The sequence below is a fragment of the Malaclemys terrapin genome, chromosome 2 (genome assembly GCF_027887155.1).
Source record: "Malaclemys terrapin pileata isolate rMalTer1 chromosome 2, rMalTer1.hap1, whole genome shotgun sequence".
Classification (NCBI taxonomy): Eukaryota; Metazoa; Chordata; order Testudines; family Emydidae; genus Malaclemys; species Malaclemys terrapin.
Genome location: NC_071506.1, coordinates 267,319,025 through 267,345,803, shown reverse-complemented (window position 1 = coordinate 267,345,803; position 26,779 = coordinate 267,319,025). Strand labels below are relative to the sequence as shown.

The window sequence follows — 26,779 nt, the reverse complement described above, 5'->3', positions numbered from 1 at the left end:
GCTAGCGAGCCTTGTTACTCCCAGTCCTCCATCCCTGGATCTTGTATAAAGGAAGCTATTGCAGGTATCGGCCGGTAGATGCAACCACTCTTTGACGGCCCTTCTGATGTTATCATCTAGGGAAGACAGTAGGGTTTTCTTACAATCGGTGTGATCAGCTAGATAGATGACTCGTGGTATGGTGAAGGTATTAAGCATTTCCAGTTTTTGCGAAGGTTTGAGAGGGGCCCTGTTGATCCTCTCAAGCCAAGTGCTAAGCTTGTCGGATAATGCCGGTTTTGAGAATCCTATCCACGGATCGACTTTGAGTCCCAGGTACTTCTCAGACTCGCCTGGAGCGATCATATTCAGGCCATCAGCACCGATTTTCCAGGCTTCACAGTTGTTGACAGTGAAGGAGTCATGAGTAGGGCTCAGCAGGAATCCATGGCATTTCTTTGCTTGCACTTTGAGTCCAGATAGGTGGCAGAAGGACTCAAGAATTTGGATGTTAGCACGCATACCTTCCCACGAGTCGCTGAGCATGACCAAATCATCAGCAAAGGCGAGAGCTGTTACCTTTTGTGCCCCGAATGAGAATCCCTTACCAGCCATCTCTAGCGTTGATATCAGGGGATCAAGCGCTAGGTTGAACAGCAGTGGAGACATCGGGTCTCCTTGCTTAACCCCTACATCAATTGCGATAGGCGAGGTGAGCTCCTTCCCTACTTCCATACGGGTATGGATGTTCCTATAGGAGTCACCGATGATGTTAATTATGTGTTGATCCAGGCCCCTTTCTTGCAGAACCCACATGATGTGGTCGTGTGATATCGAATCAAATGCTTTGGCGATATCTACAAATACAACTCCCAGGGGCTTTTTTTCCTTCTTAGCCTGCTTTGTGATAGTATGGAGAACCTTTAAGTTCTCCGAGCAGCCAGGTGCCGCAATAAACCTCCTTTGCTGTGCATTTATTGGGCATGCTTTAGCCAGCCTGTTCGTTAGTATTCTGGAAAATAGCCTCAGCACGATAGACCCAATGGTGAGAGGCCTCCAATTCCCTAAGTCCTGCAAGGCCTCGGGGTCCATCGTTTTCGGGATCAGTAGGGATCTACACTCCTTGATACCGTCTGGAATGATACCAGTGACCAACCAGGTGTTGAAAAGCCCCGCTAGCGTATCGCCTTCAGGATCTACACGGACCAGATCTTTTAAGCTGACTTTGTCAGGACCCGGAGCCGAGTTCATGTTCATCTCAGAGATGTTCTTCAAAACTTCCTTAGCACTTATGAGAATATCGAATGCTGAATTATCAGCTAGAGCATGAGACTTGAATTGGCCGAGCCCTTGAAAGGGTGTTCGAGATTCCCATTTGTCTTTGTACGTTTGAAAGACTTTTTCAAGTGGAATTTCGCACTGGAGACGTTCAGTGCCATCAAGGATAATGGAGGCAAGTTTACATCTGTCATTTTCAAAGAGGTGTTGGAAGCGTATGTATGTACCTCTTTTGGTCGCCCTTTTTTGCCTCCAGGATTGGCCCTTTCCACTTTTTGACTTGCGGCCCCTTGTGTTCCCTTTTTGCTTGTGCTTATGCTCATGTTCTGGTGCTAGGAAGGAGGAGAGAACATCAATGGAAGTAGTCTCTACAAGCGATCTGATATTGGGGTCCCCCGCGACCCATGCGCTAAGAACTTCGGCTTCGAATTTTTCAAGGCCCTGGCGTAGGGGTCCTTGATTGTTAGCCCTTAAGCGGTTAGTAATTGTGCGCATATAGCTGTTCTCGAGCCCAATAGTGGAGATGGGCGTTTCAGATCGTACTTCCAGATTGTGTTTCTGTGCTCCAGGTCCTGAGTCAGCGGTCCCAGATGTTTTCTTTCTGTAGAGGTTAAGCAAGCGTCGTTTTTCACTTACTTGTTTCGCAGTTTTTGTCTTTATTGCCTCAGCAATTAACTTGTTAATGTACTTTTCGCCCGAGTACATTTTGTCAAAATCGGTAAGGAGCAACTCTTCCTCGGCCGACCAACAACTTTTGTGTTTTCCACACTGCGAGTTTTGTTTAGGTTGACTGGCTTGGATTCTCTCTGCGTTTCGTACCACAGGGTGGGCTCGTCTCTTATGTTGAGAGAGGCCTGATTTAGTGCCAAACCGCCTGGCACATACCTCACAAGCCCAGTCACCAGCTGGCTCTTGTGGTGTTAAGCCTTTGCATTTAGGAATGTGGCAGAGGATGCTATGTACATTAGGATCCGCCTTAGTGCACAATGAGCATTGAAATTCCACATCCTTACCTCCGTGGTGATGATTCATATGGACCGAGAGAGCTGTTGGTTTCCCTACATGATCCCCACAGAAGGGACATGCTGGGTTATCATGAGGTAATGTCACCAGAACCTTTCCCTGCACCCTATTCTCGCATTCTCTCTCTGTCACCACGACAGTGGGGGCGCTGGAAGGAACACAGATGGTATCATCAGTTCCGTCTGCCAGTGTTTCAGAGCCTTCCGCATCTCTTTCCTTCTCACTGACAGGAGTTGTTGGGACGCAAGGTTCGGGAGATGTGTCGGGCCCCACAGTCTCACCAAACGCCGAGTTGAGGATCTCCAGAGGTAGAGCTGGGAGGATCTCCTCAGCTTCAGTCTGTGCTACAGTCTCGCAACTGATAGCACCGGCGGCGGTGTGTGTCTGTGAGGTTCCCGGGATGGGATACATCTCACCTTCGGTAATGGTTGTCTTTGAGGACTTCAGAGTGGGGTATGCCTCATTATCGGTAAGTTGGTGGCTATCGGTCTGCGTAGCCACTGTAGATACCTTAATTCGATATCGAGCCAGGGGTTCGAAAGTCCTGAATGTGCACCTACCCCAAGGTACGACATCAGTGTCCAAATGTGTCGAATTAGCCCTTCGACCTGGGCCAAGCTGGGCACTAGCCAGTGCCTCCATCATTAGTGTTTTTCACCGTAGCGTTCTACTGTCTAGCCGGTGTACCAGAGCAGTAGGGCAGGGGAAGGAAAGCAGCTGAGTCTCAGTCAGTCAACTCCCTAACGGGCATCCCAGAGTCGTCGTCCAGCGGGACCACGGGGAGGTTGAGATCTCAATACTGCGGCCCAGCAGCCAACTCTTGACACAGCATTAAGAGAGTCATAGTTACCCTTAAGAGAGTCATAGTTACTCCCGCCGTTTACCCGCGCTTCATTGAATTTCTTCACTTTGACATTCAGAGCACTGGGCAGAAATCACATCGCGTCAACACCCACTGCGGGCCTTCGCGATGCTTTGTTTTAATTAAACAGTCGGATTCCCCTGGTCCGCACCAGTTCTAAGTCAGCTGCTAGGCGCCGGCCGAGGCGGAACGCCGGCCCCCCCCATCCCCGCGGAGGGGGAGAGGCGAGCGACGCCCGCCGCAGCTGGGGCGATCCACAGGAAGGGCCCGGCTCGCGTCCAGAGTCGTCGCCGCCGCCCCCTGGGAGAGGGCGGCGCCTCGTCCAGCCGCGGCTCGCGCCCAGCCCCGCTTCGCGCCCCAGCCCGACCGACCCAGCCCTTAGAGCCAATCCTTATCCCGAAGTTACGGATCCGGCTTGCCGACTTCCCTTACCTACATTGTTCTAACATGCCAGAGGCTGTTCACCTTGGAGACCTGCTGCGGATATGGGTACGGCCCGGCGCGAGATTTACACCATCTCCCCCGGATTTTCAAGGGCCAGCGAGAGCTCACCGTAGGTGGTTTAATTACACTCTCAGCAGGTGCAGAATTGTTGTTGAAAATGCTTTTGGCAGATTGAAATCCCATTTGAAATGTTTACAGACCCATTTGGATTCCAGTGTTGTCAGTACTGCCCACATTACTATGCTCTTTGCAATCTTTGTGAAGCCAGAAGTGCACCATTTCCCCCCAAATGGAATCTATGACAGTGAGGGGACGCTGAATTGCTACCCTCGATGCAGTTGGATGCATTCAGGCAACAGAAGTCAGGGATGCTTTGTGCTCCCACATTATGGACTTGCATGGCCCAATGGAAGAGAAGGAATAGTACCTTTATGAACATGCTTTTTTGTGGCAGTGGTATGGAGACTCATTGATTGTGGGGAGGAGTGTGAAATTTTAGTGCCATGCAATGTACTAATGAATGACATGACCACTTATGAAATGGGAGGAGGGGAATTATTCACAGTATGGAATGATGTAAGAAAGTGATTGAAATCTGAATTGCTATAGATAACTGTATTGAGGGTTAGTATTGTCATACTAATTCCTAATTGTTCATGATAATCTGTTTACCTTTATTATTTTGATTACATGATGTGAAGCAGTGATAGCAATAAACTTTCTTGGTGAAATAAACTTTATTTATAAACATGTATTAGAAAAGTACAACCGTCACCCATTTCCAGGGAGGCCAGCTGCCATTACCACACCAAAACATCAGTAACAACAGAATCTTACAGAAAAAAAATCAATAAAAACAAAGTACATGAACAAGTGTGAACAGTGAAACCACGTATGAGACTCATACCCCCTACTGTGGCATGTCCTCTGGCCACCCATTCTCCTTTCCCTTCTTTCCCCCTTTGCTGTGCATGTGGAACTGTGGGAGGGAGATGGAGACATCCACAATGGAAGGGGGTCAATATGGAGGGCTGCATGGGCAAGGTTGCCCTGCCCAGCTACTCATGGGGCCTGATTGCCTGGGCCACCCAGCCATTGAGGCTTCCGAGCTGCTTCTGGACCATAGCACAGGTAGCACACCGGGACTTAGATTGTGGTGTGGATGATGCAGCAGGAGCTGCTGCTCTCACGGTCATTAGTGATATGAGCTTTTTCTGCTGAGCTCAATCCTATCTTAGCTGCCTTTCCTGTTCCAGGATCTGTGAAGCAGGTGCTTGATCCCATGCTAAAACTCTGTCCTCAAGCTGTGCAGCCAGTCTGAGCCTTGCCTCTTGGCAGACCTTTCCTCTAACCACAAATCTCTGTCTTTGGTATTGCACCTGCTTGTTGGCCCTCTCTAGCACTTCAACCATAAGTTCATCACGAAATGTTCCTCCTTTTTTGAGTCATTGCACATGTCCATTCCTATGTAGGTATGTGCACGTCCCAAGCACAGTTGCTGGTAAATTTTCCTTCAGTGATGTCCGTTGGCTTGGCTCTGGTGCCTTCTGGTGCGGCATGATCATAGCACTGGTATAAAGGGGTCAGCCGACCCCACATCCCCTCAGTTCCTTCTTACTGCTTGTGACTGTTGCCGAAACTTCCTCTTGTTCTTGCAAGTCCTCTGTGGACTGTATTGCCGTTCGTATATATTTTTCAGATTATTCATGTTTCCTCTGCTCCCAGTACTGAGCCAAGTCTCTTGCAACAAGGCTATGCCCCTGAGCGACCCGCACTCCAGTTGCCTGAAGTATTTGGGTGAAGCTCACAGTTGGTGCTATTGACTCTGGCCCTGACACAGGCACTGGTAATTCCAGTCCTGGATGATGTCAGCACTGGAGGGTCATTGTGATGCCAGCATTATTGCAATGCCATCCACACCAGAGGCTTTCACTGCAGCCAGGGACCTTTTCTTACTATTGGTGCCGCCCTCACCAGCAGTACAAGGGTTGGTGCCAGCGGACAGAAGGGAGCATGTGGCCATCAGTTACAGTTCAGTTCCAAAACCCATGCTGCTATCTAAAGGGAAGCCGGCCATGATGGCCCTGTCCTGGTCCTACCCTCCTTGGCACCTATCACCAGTACCAGTGGGATTTACTCCAGTGTGGTCGCAGGGCAGAGATTCCTCGTCATTGGAGGTGGAATCGTACTCCTCCTGTGCCAGAAGTCAACCTCAGCATACCTCCTGTCAGCCCTACCCAGTGGTGGATGCAAGCCACGCGATGCCTTTGAGTACTTGGCTCCCTGGCCACTGGCTGGTGCCTATGCAATGACCATTTTGGAACTCGTGGGCAGTTTTCCCTCCATGCAGAGACCCCAGTCAAGGCATTCCTTACGTGATGACAATCCCTGATCCAGACTCTGGTACAGAGGCTGGTGCCAAGTACCAGGAGCTGGTACCGCGGGACCCATCCAGTGCAGAAGGTGAGGAGGACTGCCTTCAGCCGATGTTGTCCCCCTCCCTTCCACACACACCCACCTGCCCATCAAGAGGCAATTTGGCTGTAGGAATTTTCCATAGCTCATTCATTTCACCTCAAGGCCTCCTTCCTGCCAAGAGCGCAGAATGGGCTGGCGGATTGCCTCAGCAGGTCTTTCTCCGATCACCACAAGTGGTCCCTTGGACCGGATCTAGTGAAGAAGATTTTCCAGAAGTGGGGGACTCCCCAAGTAGACCTGTTCGTGACCCAGTACAACAGGAAGTGTCATCAGCTCTGCTTCCTGCAGGGCCACAGCCTGGGATTGCTTACAGATGTCTTCCTACTTCTGTGGTAAGGGTCACCTATACTCTGCATTCCCTCCTGTTCCGCTCATACACAAGGTTCTGCAACAGATCAAATAATATTGAGTGCAGGTCATTCTGATAGCCTTGGCATGGCCCTCCCCCAGAATTGGTTAGTCACCCTGCTCGACCTCTCTGTGGTGACCCCCAGACCTCTCTGCACCCAGACCTAATCTCTCTGGACCACAGTCATCTGCTCCACCCAAACCTTGGCTTCCTCCACCTGATGGCCTGGAATCTCCATGGCTGAATCTGGGAGAGCCGGCCTGTTTGAAGCAAGCTTGACAGATCCTGTTAGGTAATAGGAAACCCTCTAACAGGGCCACTTACCTCACTAAGTGGAAGTGGTTCGCCCGCTGGGATGACCAGATGCAGGTCTTGCCGATAAGGTCATCGCTGCAGCTCATTCTGGACTACGTACTACACCTGAAACAGCGGAGTTTGGTTATCTTGTTGTTCAAGGTTCACCTGGCAGTGATACCGGCTTTTTCCCCTCAGGTTGATAACCGGTTCATGTTCTCACACAAGATGTCCGTGTTTCTTTAAGGGCCACCAAGTATGAGAGCCCGTCCCTCCTTGGGATCTCAATCTGGTCTTATCAAAGCTTATGGGCTCACCATTAAAGCTGCTAGTATCATGTTCCTTGTTATACCTCTCCTGGAAAGTGGCCTTCTTAGTGGCCATCATTTCTGTTAGGAGGGTTTCAGAGATCCGTGCCCTCGCTTCGAAACTGCCATATATGGTTTTCTTTAAAGATAAGATGCAGTTGCATCCTCACCCCACATTTCTCCCAAAAGTGGTCTTCTTGCCAGTTTTCTACCCTTAGCTGTATGCAAACAGGAAAGAGCAGAAGCTTCACTCATTGGCTGTTAGATGTGCACTAGCATTCTACATAGAAAGGAACAAACCATTCCCGAAGTCCACCCAGCTATTTGTAGTGGTAGCAGGCAGGATGAAAGGAATTCCCATGTCTGCTCAGAGAATTTCCTCATGGTTCATATCATGTATCCACACATGTTATGAACTAGGATAGGTGGGAGTGGAACACCCACTAACTGTTCACTCCACAAATGCACAGGCGTTCTCAGCAGCATTTCTGGTAGAGGTTCCTATTCAGGACATTTGCAAAGCTGTAGTGCATACATTCTCTTTTCATTATGCCATCACCCAGCAGGCCAGGGATAATGTCAGATTTGGTTGAGCTGTGTTGCGGTCAGCATGTCTGTGAACTCTGAGCCCACCACCTATTCAACTACTTGGGAGTCACTTACATTGGAATGGACATGTGCAATCACTCAAAGAAGAAAAAACGGTTACTAACCTTTAACTGTTGTTGTTTGAGACGTTGCACATGTCCATTCCAAAAACTGCCCTCCTACCCCGCCTATTGGAGTTGGCCGGAAAAAAGGAACTGAGGGGGCCTGGGGTCGGCCGGCCCCTTTAAACTGGCACTATGAGCGCATGGCACCAGAGAGCTCCAGAGCCGAAGCAATGGATACCATTGAGGGGAAAATTTCTGGCAACTGTGCTTGTGGCATGCACACACCTACATTGGAATGGACACGTGCAACACATGTTGAAGAACAACAGTTACAGAAGGTTAGTAACCAGTGTTTGTTTGTTTTTTGAACAGTCCACAAATGTGGAGGTACTGCAGCCAGTAAAGGTCAAGGGGCCTGGAACAGGACAAGAAACAGAGGGTTGTTATCTCAAATAGCTCACTTGCAGGAGCACAGGAAAAATCCTTGTGGAATTTCAAGGACATAAACTGAACTTCAGTATATTGTGAGAAGGATGCTGCAGACCACAGAAGTTCCCTGGACGCAGCTTGGTTAATGGCAGCAAAAGAATTTCAGGCACGATGATAAGTTAAAAATGCAAAGCTGCTTTTTTGATTTTAGAAAATTGAAAAACTACTTGGATTAGGGAGGGAATGCTGCCATCAGTGGCTGTGCTACAAAAGCTTTTTCTATCATTTCAGGCCTTTCGCATTTTGGAGGACATAAGTTACTGTGGTGCCCAACTGGCAAAGGGAGATGTTACTCCAAACTGCTAGTGCGAAACTTGCAGTTTATGTAACAGAAGTATTCAAATGTACAGTGACTGAACAGCACATCTGTGAGTGGAGTGGGCTGGTCAGCTACCGAGGTGGCCTTGGAAAATGCACCATTCCGCAAAATGTGACTACCTATCTGGAGTTCCTGCTACAGGAGAAGTTTGCAGCCATCAGTACCCAGGATTGGCTCAGAATTCATGAGGGAATCAACAGGATGCTGTGTTAGCTTCCACGTGGCTTAGCCTGCTATGACTGTATGCAGACAGGCAGAACTCCACAGCCTTCCTCCATCCTGCCACCTCAGCACATTTCTGGACAAAATTTCAAACCACAGTTGTATTTGGGACAAATGATTTTTGTCCCTATGGACTGCATGGACTACCTCTAATTGAAATGGACTAGATTTGGAAATGGAACGCATTTCCATGCCCCCCCACCCCCATACAGTTCATTGTTTCCAGGCAGCTTGTTAGACTGCTGAACGTTTACAGAGTGACATACTTATACCCATGGCAATGTAAAGTTATTTTTAAGAAACAGGAATAACCTTAGCAAAAATCTGTGTCTTTCCAGTAAAAGTTCACTTTAAAGGTGTTTACTGTTTGCATTTCCTGGTCGCCATTTTGAACTTCATGTGGGAGGGAGGTGGGGGGGACGCCAAGATACATGCTGCTAGCTGGGGCTTCTCATAACTTATTGGTTCATAGAGCAGAAATCCCTCCCATTACTGTAGTAATAAACATTAAAATGGAGTCAGAAACTTATCGGGCTCAGGGGTGACTTCTGTCCATTCTGAGTCTGTTGCAGGCTCAGCAGCAGGTTGTTCCTCAAGGGGTCCATCAAACTGCTCCTCCAAGTGTGGACCCAGAATGTGCTGCTGCTGCTCATGTTCCAAAGCCTGCTCTGGGACCAGTTTCAGCAACACAGTGACTTCATAGTCCCCAACCGGTGCCTGCTGCTTGCTCCCATCAGTCTCCATGTTGGATTTAGGGGCCAGGAGGGTACCATCCCAGTCATCATGCACCACCGTTGGCTCTGTGCTTGGTGCAGTGTCCAGTACCAGGTCAAACGCCTCATTAAATGGGCATGGTTTTAGCAAGTTGCCTGAGGTGCAGTTCTGGTCCCTGGTTTTCTGGTAATTGTTCTAGAGCTGCTTAATCTGCTCCCTGCACTAGGCAGCTGCCAGTTTTTTTATGTGCTAGTACGTGTGGTCATTCCTGGTACTCTTTCTAAAGTCCACAGCTTTGCTGGCTTTGCACCAGAGATTTACCAAAATCAGGCTGTGTTCCCATGACCACTTTGCAAAAGGCTTGTTATGGTCGGTCTCCATTAAAAACACAGAAGGCTCTCTGATGTGTGTTTGCAGCTTGGTAATCAGAAGACAATGGAAGTGTTAAGTGCTGACTCACTGAGTTGCAGCAGTACACCAAGGAGGGTGGTTCTGTTTTCAGTAGAGTAGATTCAAGATGCTTGGGATAGAGAGGACAAAAAAAGGTGGCCCATGGGATTTTGGGATGCTTTTTGGAAGACTCCCAGGACCTGAGTCCTGAGGGGCTCTTGTCTACACGGCAAAACAATAATGCTGAAACCCTGGGTCAAGGCTTGACCCGGGCTCAGGCCCTGCAGCCCTACAGGGTCCTGGGACCCTGGGTCAGTGTAATGTGTGTGTAGACGGAAGGAGTAAGTCTGACATTAAAGCCCACAGTATTGCATTAGAAGCATTGCTCTCATTCTCCGCCAGAAGGTAGTGGTGCTTTCGGCACAGTTGGAGCGCTTTTTGTGCCAAAGCAAGCACTGTGTCCTGGGAGTCAACTCTCAGTACAGGAAGCTCAGGTCTGTAAACTGGCACATCCTGTTCCAGAAGCTCCACCTTGGTCTGAGTCAGTGTTTTTCCAAAGCACTTGTGACCAGAAGCATCAATACTGCTTTCAGCAAAAACAGAGTTTCAAGACACAATTATCCTTTTGCATCTTAACTCCACTAAATAACTATAGAAAATACAAAATGCAAAACTTAGGCTAAACTCTGATAGAAATGACCAAGACAATATTGTACCATGAGTCGTCGTTGTTGCTTTATACAATGTTTGCTATGCCATTGGTAACTTTGCTTGTGACCCTCCATCCACCACCACGTCCGTCCATATTGCCTAGAGAATTTATAGCTGCTTGTATGGGACAGACTGAATATCAGGGTGATGTGGACTACCCCTCCCCTTTGCAAGTGACCTGTCAAGGTCCAGGATAAGGCACGTGTGTGAGGAAACTCATGCTGCAGTTGCCTGTGCTGTCCTCCTCCTTTAGCTAGATAAAGTGCTTCAGCCTCCAGGGTTGCCAGTCTGGCACCCTTCATGACCACAAAATTCACGGACAAGAAGAAAGGTGTGATCAACGTGATTGTGTGAAAACAAGCGTATACGTATGATCTGTTTAATCCCACTTGACTCCATATGGGATAAAGTCAATTAATTTGAAAGTACTGCTGAATCACATATGGTAGTGTTTATTTGTGCTTTTTCATTTACTTAAATGGCAGACTCTTGAGTTATAAATGCACTGTGTATTGATGACTCCATCCAATATTTCTTTTTAAAGATGGAAACCTTGATGGAGAAATGCAGATAAAATTGACTAATTGACCAGAATAATTGAACTGTCGAAGTTGGATAGTGGTTTACCTTTGCTGTACATGCACTTTCTGTTTAAAATGCTTTTAACCCTTAACTTAAGAGGCAGCATACATTGACTTTAATTAAAAATGTTTACTAAGAAACTAAGTAACCTCAAGGAAGCACTTTATCAAAAATTCCAGGGGCTTGCAATGCTGAGATTTGCCAAAAGTGAATATTCATCAAGTATACTAATATGTGGGGTCATGTCACACTAAATCAGTACCTAAAATAACTCTACTTAAAAATGATTTGGGAAATTTAAAATACAGCACCCTTTGATAATGATCATTGATGTGGTGCCTAGCTGCAGAAGGGCAGCCAGGCATCACCACCCCATAAACAGATGCCAAAGGAAGGATTGCAAATGCCAGTGTAATCTCCTTGGCCCCATTAGTTACATGTACTATTTACTTCAGCTTTTTTTTTTTTTTTCCTACCTTGTCTGCAGACAGCCTGGCCTTGCCTCTGAGGCAGCTTATTTTTCTGGCTCTGATGATAAGCAAGAATGTGAAAATGTCTGGGGCTTTATTATCTGGTATTCGGTCTGTAGCTAGATGAATCTCCATCGACACAATCAAGGAGGTTAATAAAGCCCATAGCATCTTGTGCTGGTTTCATGTCTCACGCTGCACTTGAATTCGTTTGCTGTAATATGAGGCCTGTGCCCAGCTGACTTCATTTTCTTGCTATTAAATTAGGTTAAGATGATATACTTCAAGTATCCAAAACCCAAATGGGAACTATTTCTTAAATACCTCCTTATGGGCTACACCTAGAAAGTTCCAAAAGAGTTGCATCATGGTTTGAGACTATCTTGGAGTGGAAGCCTTTTCCTTTAACTCCTTATGCTCTTTGGCTATTTTCTCCTTGCTGTTCACTCAAACAGCAAATGTAGCTTTTTGATGTTCCCTTCACCTTTCCATGGGGACTGAAATTTAATTTGATCACAGGACAAATGTCTTTTTTTTTTGCACTTCCCAAGCCTATCAAAATAAATCAGTTGACTTAATTGGGTTTTGGCTGAGGCACTAGAGTGTCATGCCAAAATTGGTGTGCTGGTAGGGTGACCAGACGTCGTGTGCCCCGCGTCCCGACCGATCTTGTCCCGATATCCGCCGGCAGCGCTTTTTTTTTTTTTTTTTTTTTTTGCCCTCAGTCCCCCCATCCCCCACCCCTCCAATGTGTCTCGATTTTTTCTTTCCCTCATCTGGTCACCCTATGTGCTGGACAAAAACAGATTCCATGGTTGAAAGCTAATTACTTTAATTTACTGAAGGCTAAAGCACACCAAATTACTGTGGGAAATGGAGCCCTTTGGTCAGTGTGATAGGGCCTTTGGCCGCTGCCTTAATGCAAATAATAATTACAACCTTCCCTTAATTAGCTGATAAGTTTCTAATATTTAAAATTTTATTTTTCTGTTGTATTAAACAACATTTAGAAAAGCAGAAAATAACATGATTTTTCTAAAGGAGATTAAAAAGCACAATAGCATATCATTTCTATATACATCTTGTCTGCAGTAAGTTTTAATTGCTCAATTTTTACTTTACCAGTAGAAACTGCAATATTTTAGGAAGGTAAGGCTCATAAGAAGCCAACTTACAGCTGGCTACTTCGCTTCCACTAAATCAATTGTCTTCATGTATGTAGTTTTTTGATTAAATGCAAATTATGAATTTATTTTTACAAGGTAAACACTATTAGAAAAGCAGTTTTTTACCAAAATTGATAAACTCTTTGTTCATATTTTTAAGTGGGTTTGGAGCCAGCACCTCTTTCTGTGTCTGAAGAACGACAACTTGCAATTCTGACGGAGCTACCTTTTGTAGTTCCTTTTGAGGAAAGAGTAAAGGTATTTAATGTTTTAAATTTTTGTGTATTTTGAGTATTTTATAGTAAATGTAATACAGTGAGTTCAACTATGTGGGGAATCAGGCCTCAGATCATCCCATCCCTCTATCCAGTGGAGAATCAGGCCACGCTGCTCCTGTTTGTCCCCAGTATTTGCATGGCCACTACAATGCAGAAGATGCTGGGCAAGATTTACTGTTATGTCTTTCAATTTATTTTCCCTTTTTACAATGTTTTAGAATAGTTTTTCCTTACTTAGAAGGACAGACTATGCTAACCTCACTTGAGAAATGGTAACGCTGTATAATAAGCAAGCATAGGCCCAGATTCTGCAATTGGATCTATGTGGGTGGAGCTCTGCACCAATACTAAACCCCATTGCAGTTAGTGGAGCTCCAAGTAGATGCACAGTGCATGTACCTGGATCTTATTGCAGGATCCAAGATTCTCATATACAGTGTACTCATTAACCCAGTACAATATGAGTGAGAGTCATTTTGTGGAAATAATGCCCAGAAGTTAAGTTTCTGCATTCAATGGTAGTTGGACTTAAAGGAACACTTAATTACTGTATAGGCAAAATGTGACTTTCAATTCCATATATTGTTTATAATTCTTTATAATTTGATTATGAATGCATTCTGGATCTTAAGTGTATAATTTTGAGGGCCATGTTTTTTCAAATCCCACAAGATTTTTTTTTTTAATGCTACCATTGTGATGGTACCCCTAGAAACAATTTCTGAGCTGCTTCTGTTGGCTCTACAGCATCAGTTAATTAACAGACTATTCCCAGAATTGTGTTGGAATCATTGTGTACCAGCGCCATCAAGGAAATGAAAAATAGTTTCATGGGGGAAATAAATCAACGTTTACTGAAAGGACAGTGATAAATTTGGTAGAAAAAGAATGTATATTTTTAGGCTTGTATCAGAGATTGGAAACAGTAGAGAATAAAAATTTATTTAAAACATATTCATATAGCATGGCAATGTGATAATGCAAGTTCTGATAGGTATTTTTTCCAAACCATTCAACATCCTATTCTGATTAGATCACTTGAGATTATTGTTCATTGGCTTTCAGTATACATTCTGTACAGCTAGGACTTGAGTAACCCAGTCTGTTTGTTTGTGCATTTCCACTTACAGGATTAGCTCCTTTAGTGTTGAGCTGTGGAACTGTGTAACAAAGCCATGCCTCCTAAGGGTGCCAGAATGCTCTCACATTATGATGATCAGCTCTGTCCATATAAGGGAGTATTATCCCTACCCCCATGACCACTCCAGTTTCTTCTCTGCCACTGCTAAAAGCTAAATGGAACTACTCCTTGTGTCTGTGAGCTAATTAGCCTAATCTATCTTCTATAATTAGTTAGTTATTACACATGGTATAGTTAAGAGTAGTTGACCCTACTTGCCTTCATTTATCCTGCGGTTATGTTGGGTCCAAAAGTTGTGCATCTTGCTCAGCAATCTTTCTAGAGACAGATGCACATGTTGGGTGCCTAGTGTTCCTGAAAGGCTCACCGAGTGTGCCAGTGCCCAATTTGCCATGCTTTTACTCCTTGGTTGAGGAAGGGATAGCTCAGTGGTTTGAGCATTGGCCTGCTAAACCCGGGGTTGTGAGTTCAATCCTTAAGGGGGACATTTAGGGATCTGAGGCAAAATCAGTACTTGGTTCTGCTAGTGAAGGCAAGGGACTGGACCTTTCAAGGTCCCTTCCAGTTCTATGAGATACGTATATCTCCAGATATTATTATTATTATTGACAGACAGCTAAGACTGCTGGCTCACTAGGCTTCTTTGAGCCGTTAGCCAGACCATCCTAGTGCTCCCTCAGGAGTTTCAAGGTGTGCCTGTTTGCTGAGGCCTACTGTAAAGAGACCTTTGTGCAGCCCTCTTTGTTGGGGCTGAGGCAAACACTTACTGGAACTGACCCTCTGGCCCAGCACTATCCAGGACTGCAGGCTCTTGTCAAAACAGACTGCTCCATCACCTCAGTCTGCGATGAAGCTAAAGACTCCCTCACTGCCCTTGGAGTTGGCAAAGTTTGACATCACGAGAGAGAGTCACGCTTATAGATACCTTAGTGCCCCTGTCTTGGGGAAGAGAAAGGAAAAGAGGAAGTATTCTGATCTGCAGAAGAGGTCCAAGGAGGAGAACAAGGGAGAAAGCATTGTTTTCATTCTCCTCTGATTCATATAATTTTTGGAGACGCTTTACCAGTCTCAACACTGCCTCTAATACACACTCCTCCTCAGCTTGACACCTCAATGCTGAGTGACTTAGACACCTCACTGGCATGCATGTCTCTAGCACCATTGACTTTCCTCTCTCATGGCTGAGGTTTGTTTATCAAAGCTTTTGGCTACACCTCTGCATTTTGACTCTGCACTTCAATATTCATTGCCATTATTGATCCAGAACATCATTCAGGAGCATGGAATTCCCTTGGAATTGAATATGCTAACTTCTCCAATTTGCTCCAGAAAGCCCAGCTGACTTCCCTCTCCAAAAACTCCATATGTTTGAAAGATCTTATGGAGGGACCTCTTCAATTATTAATGTGGCCCCACATTCAGGAGCCAGTGAAAGTTCTGCTCAATGCTGCCAAAACTAGCATGGCGCTAACTTCAGCACTAATGAGAATGTAGACACCAATGCCCCTTCCGGCACTGAAGCAGCTCAATCAAGGCTTGAGAGTTTTCCTGACAGCTGACTCACCTCAGGCACCGCTACCTTCAAGAACACACTCATGTTTCATTTGGCACAGATACGACCAGCACTTATTGCCTCCTCAAGAGGATTGACAATGGGGAGGAGATGCCCAGAGGAAATGGAGCAATTTCCCATAGAGGAATATATATTACTTGAAGATGAAATGGAGACTTTGTCCATCTCCCCTCCTGATGACCAGATATTATTTCAGGCGTTGATGGGGAGAATGGCTAATATCCTTCAGTTACAGAATGGAATTTCAGACAGTCTGATCCCCTTTTCAGCATCATGCAAGCACAGAAAAAAGACATTTGCTTTTCCTATTCTCCTGGGTTTACTCAATCCAGCAAAGGACGTTTGGCCTTATCCTCTGTCTTCACCATCAACACTAGATAGTGTCTCATCACACATCCAGTGCATGGCCATCCAAAATCTTGACAGATGAAAGAAGATGTGACAAAGCTGGTCTGTCGATGCTTAGCAGTGGTATGGGAAAAGAGCCCAATGCACAGGCGGCAAAGCTTCCCATGTGACTACAGGTCCAAACACCAGATGGAAGTTGAAGCATACTCTGCTTCCTGGCTCACCGGAGGGCCTCAGCCTGGGCTCTCTGATGGTTCGTTGAAGTGACTGCAGCAGTCTTAACACAGCTTCTCCAAACAGAAAAATTATTGGCAGGATTTTCCCAATTGTCAGTGGGAATGCTGAATTTCTTGAGGACTTGCTTGACCTTATCGCTATATCAGAGGTTTGACCTTCCTCTGCATTGCAGGCAGTTCTTAGGTTGACCATAAAGCACAGCTTTCAGCAGATGATCTTGAGGCATGCACTCCACGTGTCCTAACTAGCAAAGCCTGTGAACGTTCAGCATAGACTGTAGTCCAGTTCTCTCAAGGGTCTTGTTATCGGTAATCCATCGGTACCATGTAACTCTAAGGATTTTTCTGAAACAGCGGAAGTGGAAACTGTTCAGTCTCCACTCCTGCTTGGAGTAGGTAAGCCTGTTTTCACAGACATAAAAGAGGGTACTAAGGACACAAGCCTGATAAACAGACACATTTGTATTCAGGTTAGCAACTTGTTGTTCCAAATACATGACGTTAAGTTTGCCAAAGGTAACAGAAGCTTTGCTGATTCTGTATCAAGTTCCCTATCAAGTTAGGTGAGCTGGGAAGAATTGAGAATGGGAAGAATTGAGCCAAGATAGCAGAAGTGATCCACATTATTGACATAGATTTTAGGTGTAATGTTGGTACCTTGTGACATGACAACTGTTTGTTTTTTTTTATACTGATTACTGTGCCAAATGTGGTGCATGCATCAGAAAACGTGTTCACCATGACCTGCAGTTCATCAGGTGAATTAGAGATGAATGCAGTGTCACCTGAGAGAGGCAGATCCTGAATAGTAAGCTGGATGACATGCTTTCTGCTCTGGAATTGTCTGATGTTAAACAAGCTGTCTTCCATCCTTGATTCAACTAGTACGCCAGGTGGATCATTTCCAAAGATGTACTTAAGAAGAATAGAGAAGAAAATGCCAAAGCCATTGGATGCTAAGACACAGCCTTGCTTCATACCAGTATTAATAGTAAACTTGGATGATCCAATGTACACAGTCTGAAAAGGAAGCTGAACTTGTTCCTGCAGGTGCTTCAACAACTTCATTGATGGTAGAGCAGAGAAAATTCACTCCTCCATCCCCTACTGTTACAGTCACCACAGATGCCTGCATTCTGGGTTGTGATGCATGTGGCCACTGGAACACCTGGGAATCCAGATTCTACATCAATGTATTGAAGAACCGGTCTGTAAGATGGGTTCTAAAGGCCTTGTGGCTGTCCATACATCGCATAGTCCAGGTGCTCACAGACAATACCGTGGCCATGTAGTGGATCAACAAATGGTGAGCACATTCTCAACTTCATCTATGGAGGCAAGGAAGCTATGGCTCTGATGTATTCATCATCACATTCACCCACTAGCAGCACACCTAGCAGAAGAGGAATGTAATATGCAGATGCACTCAGCATGAACTCTTATAACAAACACAAATGGTCCCTAAACTGGTCAGGAGTGTCTTCACTCTTACTCAGGTGGGGTCAACCTCTAATCGAAGTATTCATGTCTAGTCAGAATGCCAAATGGCATCTGTTCTGCACCAGGACTTAAAGTGAGAAGAAATCTTTATTGGATGCATTCCTTCTGTATTGAAGCAGTCATCTATGTCTTCCATCCCATTCCCGTGATACCCAGAATCATAAGGAAATCAGAGAGGACAGAACCAGTATCCTACTGATAGCACTAATGTGGCTTAGGCAACATTGATATACAGATCTTCTCCAGCTAATCAGAGAATCATCCGTTCATCTTCCTCTGCGCCCACACCTCCTCTCTAAACAATAAAGGAGGATTCTTCACCAGAAGAACCAAAGATAGTGAACACATAAGATCCATGGAAGTTAGGAGTGTTCAAGCACTACTGTTAGTCATGAAAGAACTAAAATGGAACATGGTTTATGTGTTGGGTGAAAAGTAGTGGGTTAACCCCATCATGCGAAGGAGCCCCAGCAGTTTGAGTATCTATTATATTTCAAATCACAAGGTTTAGCAATAGTTTCCATGAAGGTTTATTAAGCTGCTGTTTCTGCCTCTTACTGTTTTGTTAGACAAGTCTTTATTCTTTCATCCCACAGTCTCCAGGTTTCTTAAGAGATGGTTAATGCCTTTCCTAGCACACAAGGATCTTTCTGGCCAGGGATTTGACAAGGGTTTTAACTGTTGGTAGTTCTACTCTGTGAGCCCCTGTCTCAAGCTTCCATAGGTACCTGTCTATCAAAGCTGCATTTTTAATCAATATTACTTCTGCTAGGAGGGTTAACAAGCTCAGTGGCTTGCTGGCCTTTCTAACATTTACAGTAGTACATAAAGACAGTCATTTTGAGATCTCACCCAGCTTTATGCCGAAGGTGGTATCAACTTCCATCTGTTGCAGTATGTCTCCCTCCCTGTTTCCTTCTCCAGAAACCATGCTTACCCAGGGAGTCCAGCATACATTGCTTAGATATGAAAAGGGCCCTGTGCTATGATCTGGACCGGATTAAGCCCTTAAAATACTCTAACATTGATTGTTGCCATAGGGAGAGGTGTAAGGCAGAACCATTTAATAAACAATCCCCCCCCCCCAATCCCCCCGGATTAAGAGGTGTATTGAGTATTCTTATACTTTAGCCAGAAAACCAGTACCACTTGTTTTAAAAACACACTCCATTAGGGCTATGGCGGACTCTCTAGCTTGTTTGAGACAGGTTCCTATTGTAGAGATTTGCCAAGCAGCAACACTGAGTTCTGGTCACATTTTCACTAAGTGTTATGAATTGGACTTGGCAAAGTAGTGCTACAGTCTATTTTTGCCTCTAAATCCTTGCCTACCATCCTCTGTTGGGGGCACTGCTTGCTAATCTCCTATAAGTGAGGCAGCACAGAGGTCCTTGAACAAGGAAGGGTTACTTACTAGTAACTCTTGTTTTTTGAGAGTTGCCTCTGTACATTCAGAATACTCATCACATTCCCCCTCTGCCTTGAAGTTCTTTGTATGTCAGAATTTTGCCGGCTAGGCAGAAGCAACTGAGATGGTCAGGGTGTGCGGGGTGCACTCCATTAGGCAGATGGAATTCATTATGTTGTCTTAGCTCTCAAGAGTGCTCTCCCCCCCCCCCCCCCCAAGCGGGTATGGCTTTGTTATGCAGTTCCACTAGAGGCACAGATCTCATACATGTGAATGCACAGATACAACTGTCGCAGAACAATAGTAACAGTAAAGGTAACCCCTCTTTACTGAAAATGCAGATTTCAGTATGATTATTTGATTTCTTTTTCTATTCTTTTTACCAGATCTTTCAAAGACTGATCTATGCAGATAAACAGGAAGTTCAAGGAGATGGTCCATTTCTGGATGGAATTAATGTCACTATCCGAAGAAATTATATTTATGAAGATGCTTATGACAAACTTTCCCCTGAAAATGGTATGTTTGCATTGAAGTTCTACAGTATACTAAAAATAACATTGATTGAGTGTATAAATCTCACCATATAATTATATATTTGTCTTTACTCGACTGGAAGGTTTAAAAAAAAAAAAAAAAGCAGCAGCAGTATCCCGAACTCTGAGATCCCTGGCACCTACAAGTGAGAGAGACGCAAAACTGAAGTGCTTCACAGCCCCATAATGTTTTAACCTCCACTAAATTTGAAGTAATCTTGGGCGGGGAGATCTGCCTTGCTAGATTTAAACTTTTATAACTTCAAAGCTACTAAATTAATCATCTTAAACACTGACTTTGGTAGATCTTTTTCATGCTTAAAAGGAAAGGAAAATGTACTGTATTTTATTGATTCTTTTCCGTCGGTTGCCTTAATATAGTCCTAATATTACTCTTTCTTGTAACTAGATAATTATAGTTGCTTCAGGGAAAATGTGGTACTGAAGGTTGGGTCTGTGGTGTATCCATGATAGCCTCTCTGTTTTAAGAAGAGGTACACAATATGGCAACATACGACAAGCACTCCTATATTATCTGATGTGTGATCCAATAGTTGATTATATTTGCTGTAGGAACAAAAGGTGAATTAACTTGTATATTTTTTGTGTGCATTTATTAACCGTTGGTGTGGTGGTGGTGGTTAAAAATGGATAAGTCACAGAAGTGGTAGTTGAGACCTGAATTCTGTCCATGGCTGTCATATACTCAAGATGCATGTGCCCTTCGGCAAGTCACATAACTTCAGTGTGCCTTTGCAAAAATGGAGATACTAGAGTTCTGGGAGTATATGGTTAAAAAATTATTGAACTTTACAAACAGGAAAAGAAAGGAAGCAAAATATGAATTTTTCAAATGTTTTTTTTATTCAAAATTGTATTTTTTTTCAGCAAATAAATCTTGGGCCTGGGCTACACTAGCAGGGGGGATCGAACTAATATACGCAACTTCAGCCACGCTATTCACGTAGCTGAAGTCGAAGTATCTTAGTTCAATTTACCTGGCCGTCCTCACGGCGGCGAGTCGACTGCCGCGGCTCCCCCGTCGACTCCGCTTACTCCTCCTGCCGAGGTGGAGTACAGGCGTCGATTCGCGGATAGATTTAGTGTGTCCAGACGAGACGCGATAAATTGATCCCCGATACATCGAACACTACCCGCCGGTCCAGCGGGTAGTATAGACGTACCCTTGGTCTGTAAATTGTTCAGACAGGCTGTTATGAATGTTCATAGTTCACGCTGGGTTGATTATTACATAAGTCACAAATTTTTTTCTGACTAGGTAGCTTATGTAACTAATCAACATAGCATGAATTGTGAATTTTTACAAACATTTACAAACATAATTTAAAATTTGCTTTCAGCACGTGCTTGTTTATTCAAGCTTCAAGTGAGCTTTTTGCAAGTATTCACTCTGTTAAAGCTTCAGTTCTCATATGGTCACAGAATGCAAACAGGAAGGTTCAAGAACAGAGTCAAATCAAACTTTATTTTTGAATCTGAACTAATATTTACAGACTTTTTTCCCCACTCTTTGCTCCGCTATATTACTTTATGCTCTTTTTTTTAAAGTGTTTTGAGTTCTGTAGATAAAAGAGCTAAGTAAGTCTACATATTGTTGTTGCTTTCCCTTCCATACATGTATAACCTGTTTTCATTTTAAAGGTCATTGTGTATGTGTCAAACAAGACTAAAAGCCATTTACACTAAAGGGGTTCTAGTAATGGTATGAAGTTTTTCACTTCTAATTTACAAGCTCAGATTACTACATCAGAAGTGACCAAATGCTGTTACTGATGATGGCTGTTTGACCTATATGAAATGACTCAGTGGTCTTCATCCATTTCCAGATGGACAAGAGTCTCTATCCCCAAACTATCGTCACATGTATTATCAACTAACACACTTGTTGGTAATCTCGTTGAAGACACAGAATGAGCATGGAGCATGAACTATCCTTTGACTCCTTAGAGATGACCCCTCCATGCCAGATATAGATACATTCCAAACACAGAATAATTGTTTACATGCTGCTTATAGTCTATTTTCCACATCCCACCTCACATTCCCTTCCCCCCCTCTCTCTATTTTTAGATATACACACACACACACACTCTCTCTCTCTCTCTCTCTCTCTCTCTCTCTCTCTCTCTTAAATACTGTTCAGTTTCAGTCCAAACCCTGTACATGTGGAATCTGGTTTAATCAACAGCAGCTATAGTGGGTGATAAACATACATTATTTATTTATTTATTTATTTCATTGTTTATTTTTGAGTCAGTATAGTTGTATGGAATAGTTCTAGTTAGATCCGGGGTGGTTCAGATACAGTGAGTAGTATAGAAAAGAAGAAATTCCTAGAAACTGTAACAGGGATAGTTTCAGGATCATAGACTGAATTGATTAAAATGGAGCTGGAAGATTGAGTGAACATAGATGAGGTCTTAGAAGTGATCAATAGGAAAAGAGATCACAAAAGAGCAATGGGCATTGATTTTTGGAAAAAGGCAGCCGGTTTTTCCATATGCACTCAAGTAAAAGAGAATCATTATAAACTAATGCTTCAGTGGTACCTTACTCAGTCTAGATCATTTTAAAAAATAGGAGTGGAGTGGAATGGAATTGAGATTTTGGAGACAAAGACCCCTTTATATGTATTAGTAGGACTGCCTCAAGATCATGAGTGGCAAAGTCATGAATTATGCAGGCCACATCAAACAAGTGTTGATAAAATCCTTACCCCATACCACACCTACATGTATACTGTAGATGTCATCACATATATTGTGGAAAAACTATTTTAGAATTGTTTCAGTTTCTAAAAATTTTACTGGGACCACCTTTTCCCTCCACCTGTAAGCCAGATACATACTTACTGTAAGTCCAACTGTATAGGACTCACAGGAAGAGAAAAATTATAACTAATAATTTAAAAAAGCTCTGACTCAAAACATTTGCATATATAAAATGTAATACTTAATATCTTAATGAACTTCCTGACAAGTAATGTATGTCACTGAACCTGAGAAGTTCCTCTTCTCAGTGGTATAACGCTCCCTATTCTATTGCTGAATAATCATAAGGTATTGGACTTTACAGCTGTCATTGGTACTGAGCTGAACCTTGCCGATTCTGTGTCTCAGGCCAGTATGATTTTTGTGGAAGAGGGCATTCTGTAGTGGGAGAAAGCAGAAAACATTTTTCTGACTAGTGGATTTTTTTTAAAGTAGCTGAGTGAAGTTGCTCAGAGAATAGGAATATTAGCAGTAGTTCTGGTGAGATGGACTGTTGGGCAGAATGCATGTAAAGCTGGCATTTATTACAAGATACTTCAATGTAATCCCATGAATATTACCTACAAATATGATGTGCTATATACAGTACGTATTGCAATGGAATAAAGTTCATCAGCATTTGTTTGGTATTGGTCACATTGATCAACAACAGAGTGACAGGAGTTGGCCCAAACAAGTGCTGATAAAAAAGTTTATATCCTCCTTCCCACTTGATTGTGCTTCATATATACGCTATATGTTTCATAGAAAAATGTTGTCTGAAATCTTCTAGAGGGGAAAAAATAAATGGGTACTATATTTTGTACCCTCCCTTGTAAAACCCGGCTCCCTAAATACCCTGAGCCCAACTTTCCACAGTTCTGAGGGACAGAGGAATTACAGCTAATGAAATGTAAGAAATCCCTGTGACAATTATCTAGTTAATCCTGTACTTTTAAGGTCTATAATCTAGACAGGCCTAGGAGCAAGTGTTATGTATCCTATTAGAACTCTACCTGGTGAAATGGAATAAATCTCCTGTTTCCAGCCATTATATGTTATGAAATGTCAAACCTTATACCTGTGTTGGTCCTGGACTGAATAATGCCCATCCTCTGCTTTGGGCAGGAATAATTTTGGAGGAAAGAAAACTATCAGGCAGACTTTTAAAAAAGAAAAGAAAAAAAAAATGTAGGTGTTTGCAACCAGCTTTCAAGTGTGAAGACTTCACTGGGGCTGTATATGGGTGCAGCAATCTATCCACCTGCAACAAATAGCAGGATCAGGAACTTAATTTGAAGAGTGCAGATAAGGAGGTTTGAACGGGCCTCACCAGTGAGTATTGCCTCACACCACACCTGTTAGGTGTATATGTGTGTCTACAGTATGTGATATTTTTTCATGTCCTTTGTCAACTGGACTTGGTCCTATAAATCATTTCCCTGAGATGACTGCTGATATTCCTAATCTCTGATCCGCTTTCAAACAGCAGCCTTCCATTTTATTGTAAAAAAAAAAAAGACAGAAAATGTTTTCTTCTTTGCCTCCCTAATGAGGAATTTCCACACCTCATCCCCTGAAATTACAGTGAGATCTAAGGTGCAGGATGGATAATATTCAGTCCTGGACTAGTGACAGATTTAAGATCCAGTATTTCGTGAACCAGAACATGCATCTGGACTAAAAATGTTTTATCTAGTGGAGGAGCTGGACAACCCTCTTTTCTAGTGAGATACATAGCATTTGTTTCTAAACCTGCTAAATTGGAAGATATTGGGTCTTAAACTCCCAACATTATTATGTAAAGAGTAGCTATTTCAAAAAATTCATGGAGGTTGCTATAATTTCTCTCTGCCTTTGAGGCTGGTATAGTTGAACTTACTACGCGAAGAGAGACTCGGTTTACAGGTGGAGAGACTGCTGAAATGGTGCCACTGTTACACTCCATAAAACCCGTGTACAATAGTTTTTCTGTAAAATAAGTTTTATTAACAGCATATGTGTCCAGGTGGTTTGGTATGAAGTCTTTGTAGCATTCATTTGGGATGAGCTGTATTATTCACAAGTTACTTCTCTGCTTTTGAGTAATGCAACCATCTCAAACTCAAGCCAATAATAGGTTTCTGCAACAGCACAGTACACTGTTATATATATCTGTACTGATATCTAAATGTAGTGTGCTTGTGTTTTTTTTCCCTGAAACAAACTTTGTATAGGTTCTTGTATGTGACTTTTCTTCTCAACTTTTTCCCCCCAGAACCTGATCTGAAAAAGCGAATTCGTGTTCATTTACTTAACGCACATGGCCTGGATGAAGCTGGTATTGATGGTGGTGGAATTTTTAGAGAATTTCTGAATGAACTGCTTAAATCAGGATTTAACCCTAACCAGGGATTTTTTAAGACCACTAATGAAGGACTTCTTTATCCCAACCCTGCTGCACAGATGCTCGTTGGAGATTCTTATGCCAGACACTATTACTTCCTAGGAAGGATGCTTGGAAAGGTGAAAACTTTTTAAAAAAAAATTACTGTTGTACAATTCATAACATTAGGAGTAAAAAGATCATTTACAGTGGAAGCTTTTAAAAAAAGTAAATTTAAGAAAGGAGGAATAAGTTGGGGAAGTTTAATGTTTTTCTTTGTCAGTTTGGAGAGAAGGGAATATTTTTATTTACTGGTAATGTAAATAATATTGCCACTTTATTTACTCACTGGCTGTATAGCTATATTATTGATGCACCTGCATAATTCTCATTAGTGTTAATGGTTGTTACACAGTTGAAGTGAGCAGAGAATTAGCTGTATTAAATCCCAGTCCAGCAAAGCTTTGAATTACATATATTTAGCTTTAACCATGAGGTTAGTCTAATTGAAGCCAATGGAAGTACTCACATGCACAAGTCATCGTGCATTAGGGTTTTAGAAACTATTATCAAGAGTTTGGCTGCAAATATTTTTTCCATCATGCTGGTTATGTGAAATGAATATTTGCAGGAATTAACAGGTTTTTGGTTATACAAGGCACATTGCTAAATTTCAGAACTGTTGCTCTGATTATTTCTAACCAATGTGACCTAATGATACCATATAGAAAAGGTGCATAATGTAATACTGAGTTAAGTTCTCGTTCTCAGTTTCTTTTCCTACTCATTACTGGATTCTAACGTGGGCATCATCTTTGACTTGGACCTCTCTCTAGGTCCTCACATCAGACTATATCTTGCAGACACTTTCTGCATAAAATCTCTTAAGATACAACCTCCCTATCAGTCCAAGCTAAAACTCTCATTCAGGCTCTCCTCATCTCATATCTCAATTACTGCAACATCATTTTCTCCTTGACAAATGGAATCCTGTCCCACTCATATCCACTCAGAATGCTGTTGGAACCAGGCTTTTTTGCCGCCCCAAGCATGGCAATCAGGCCGCCTTCAGCGCCGTGCCTGCGGAAGGTCCACCGGTCCTGAGGATTTGGCGGCATGCCTATGGGAGGTCTGCTGGTCCTAACTGCCGCCCTCGGAGAGAACAGCAGGCCGCCCTCCCCACGACTTACCGCCCCAGGCACGCACTTGCTGCGCTGGTGCCTGGAGCTGCCGCTGGTTGGAATGATCTTCACTTAAAGGCCCTTAGCAACCTGTCCCCACCCTGAAATACCATTTCTCATTTGCTGTTGAGATGTTGACACCTGCCTCCGATTGGCTGATGATGCCAGTCTTCATTTTCCACTTGTTAAATTTTCAAGCAAGCACCTTTGTGCTTTTTCCTATGCTGCTTCTTTCTTGTGGGGAGCTCACTGTAAACAATGACAAAGCTACCTTAGTCTCCTCCTTTAAATCCCTTCTCTAAACTCTCTTTTTCTGTTATGCCTTTAAAAAACTTGACAACAATTAGGCTGCTGGTGTTCTGAGACCACTGTCTATCATGCTGGCCAATTTTGTCCCATTGTTTCCTTGTGCTCCCCCATCTGTCCGTATCCATTTGTTTTCTCTTGTCTTACATTGTAAGCTTTTGGGGGCAGGGACTGTCCTTATGTTCTTGGTTTGTACAGCTCTGAGCACACTGGGATCCTGGTCCCTGACTGGGGGTTCAGTACTACCAATAATAAATAATGTGTTAAATTTTGGTGCCACGTACTATAGAGGAAATAATATTTGAATTCTCTGTCTTTTGGCCCACACTATAAGTAACTGAAGTGGATAGATACCCAATTGTGTGTGTAGTTATTGACTCTGTTGATAGTTCACAGGGTGGGGAG

At 43.6% G+C, this 26,779-nt stretch overlaps 1 protein-coding gene across 1 annotated transcript in view; it reads left to right on the top strand.

Moving 5' to 3' along the window:
- UBE3C (ubiquitin protein ligase E3C) overlaps positions 1-26,779 on the top strand; it is a 178,164-nt gene that overhangs the window by 94,103 nt on the left and 57,282 nt on the right. Inside the window, exons 16-18 of the mRNA XM_054021103.1 lie at positions 12,892-12,989; positions 19,602-19,734; positions 24,780-25,027. Of these exons, the coding sequence (XP_053877078.1) occupies positions 12,892-12,989; positions 19,602-19,734; positions 24,780-25,027 (479 nt within the window). The remainder of the gene's footprint in view (positions 1-12,891; positions 12,990-19,601; positions 19,735-24,779; positions 25,028-26,779) is intronic.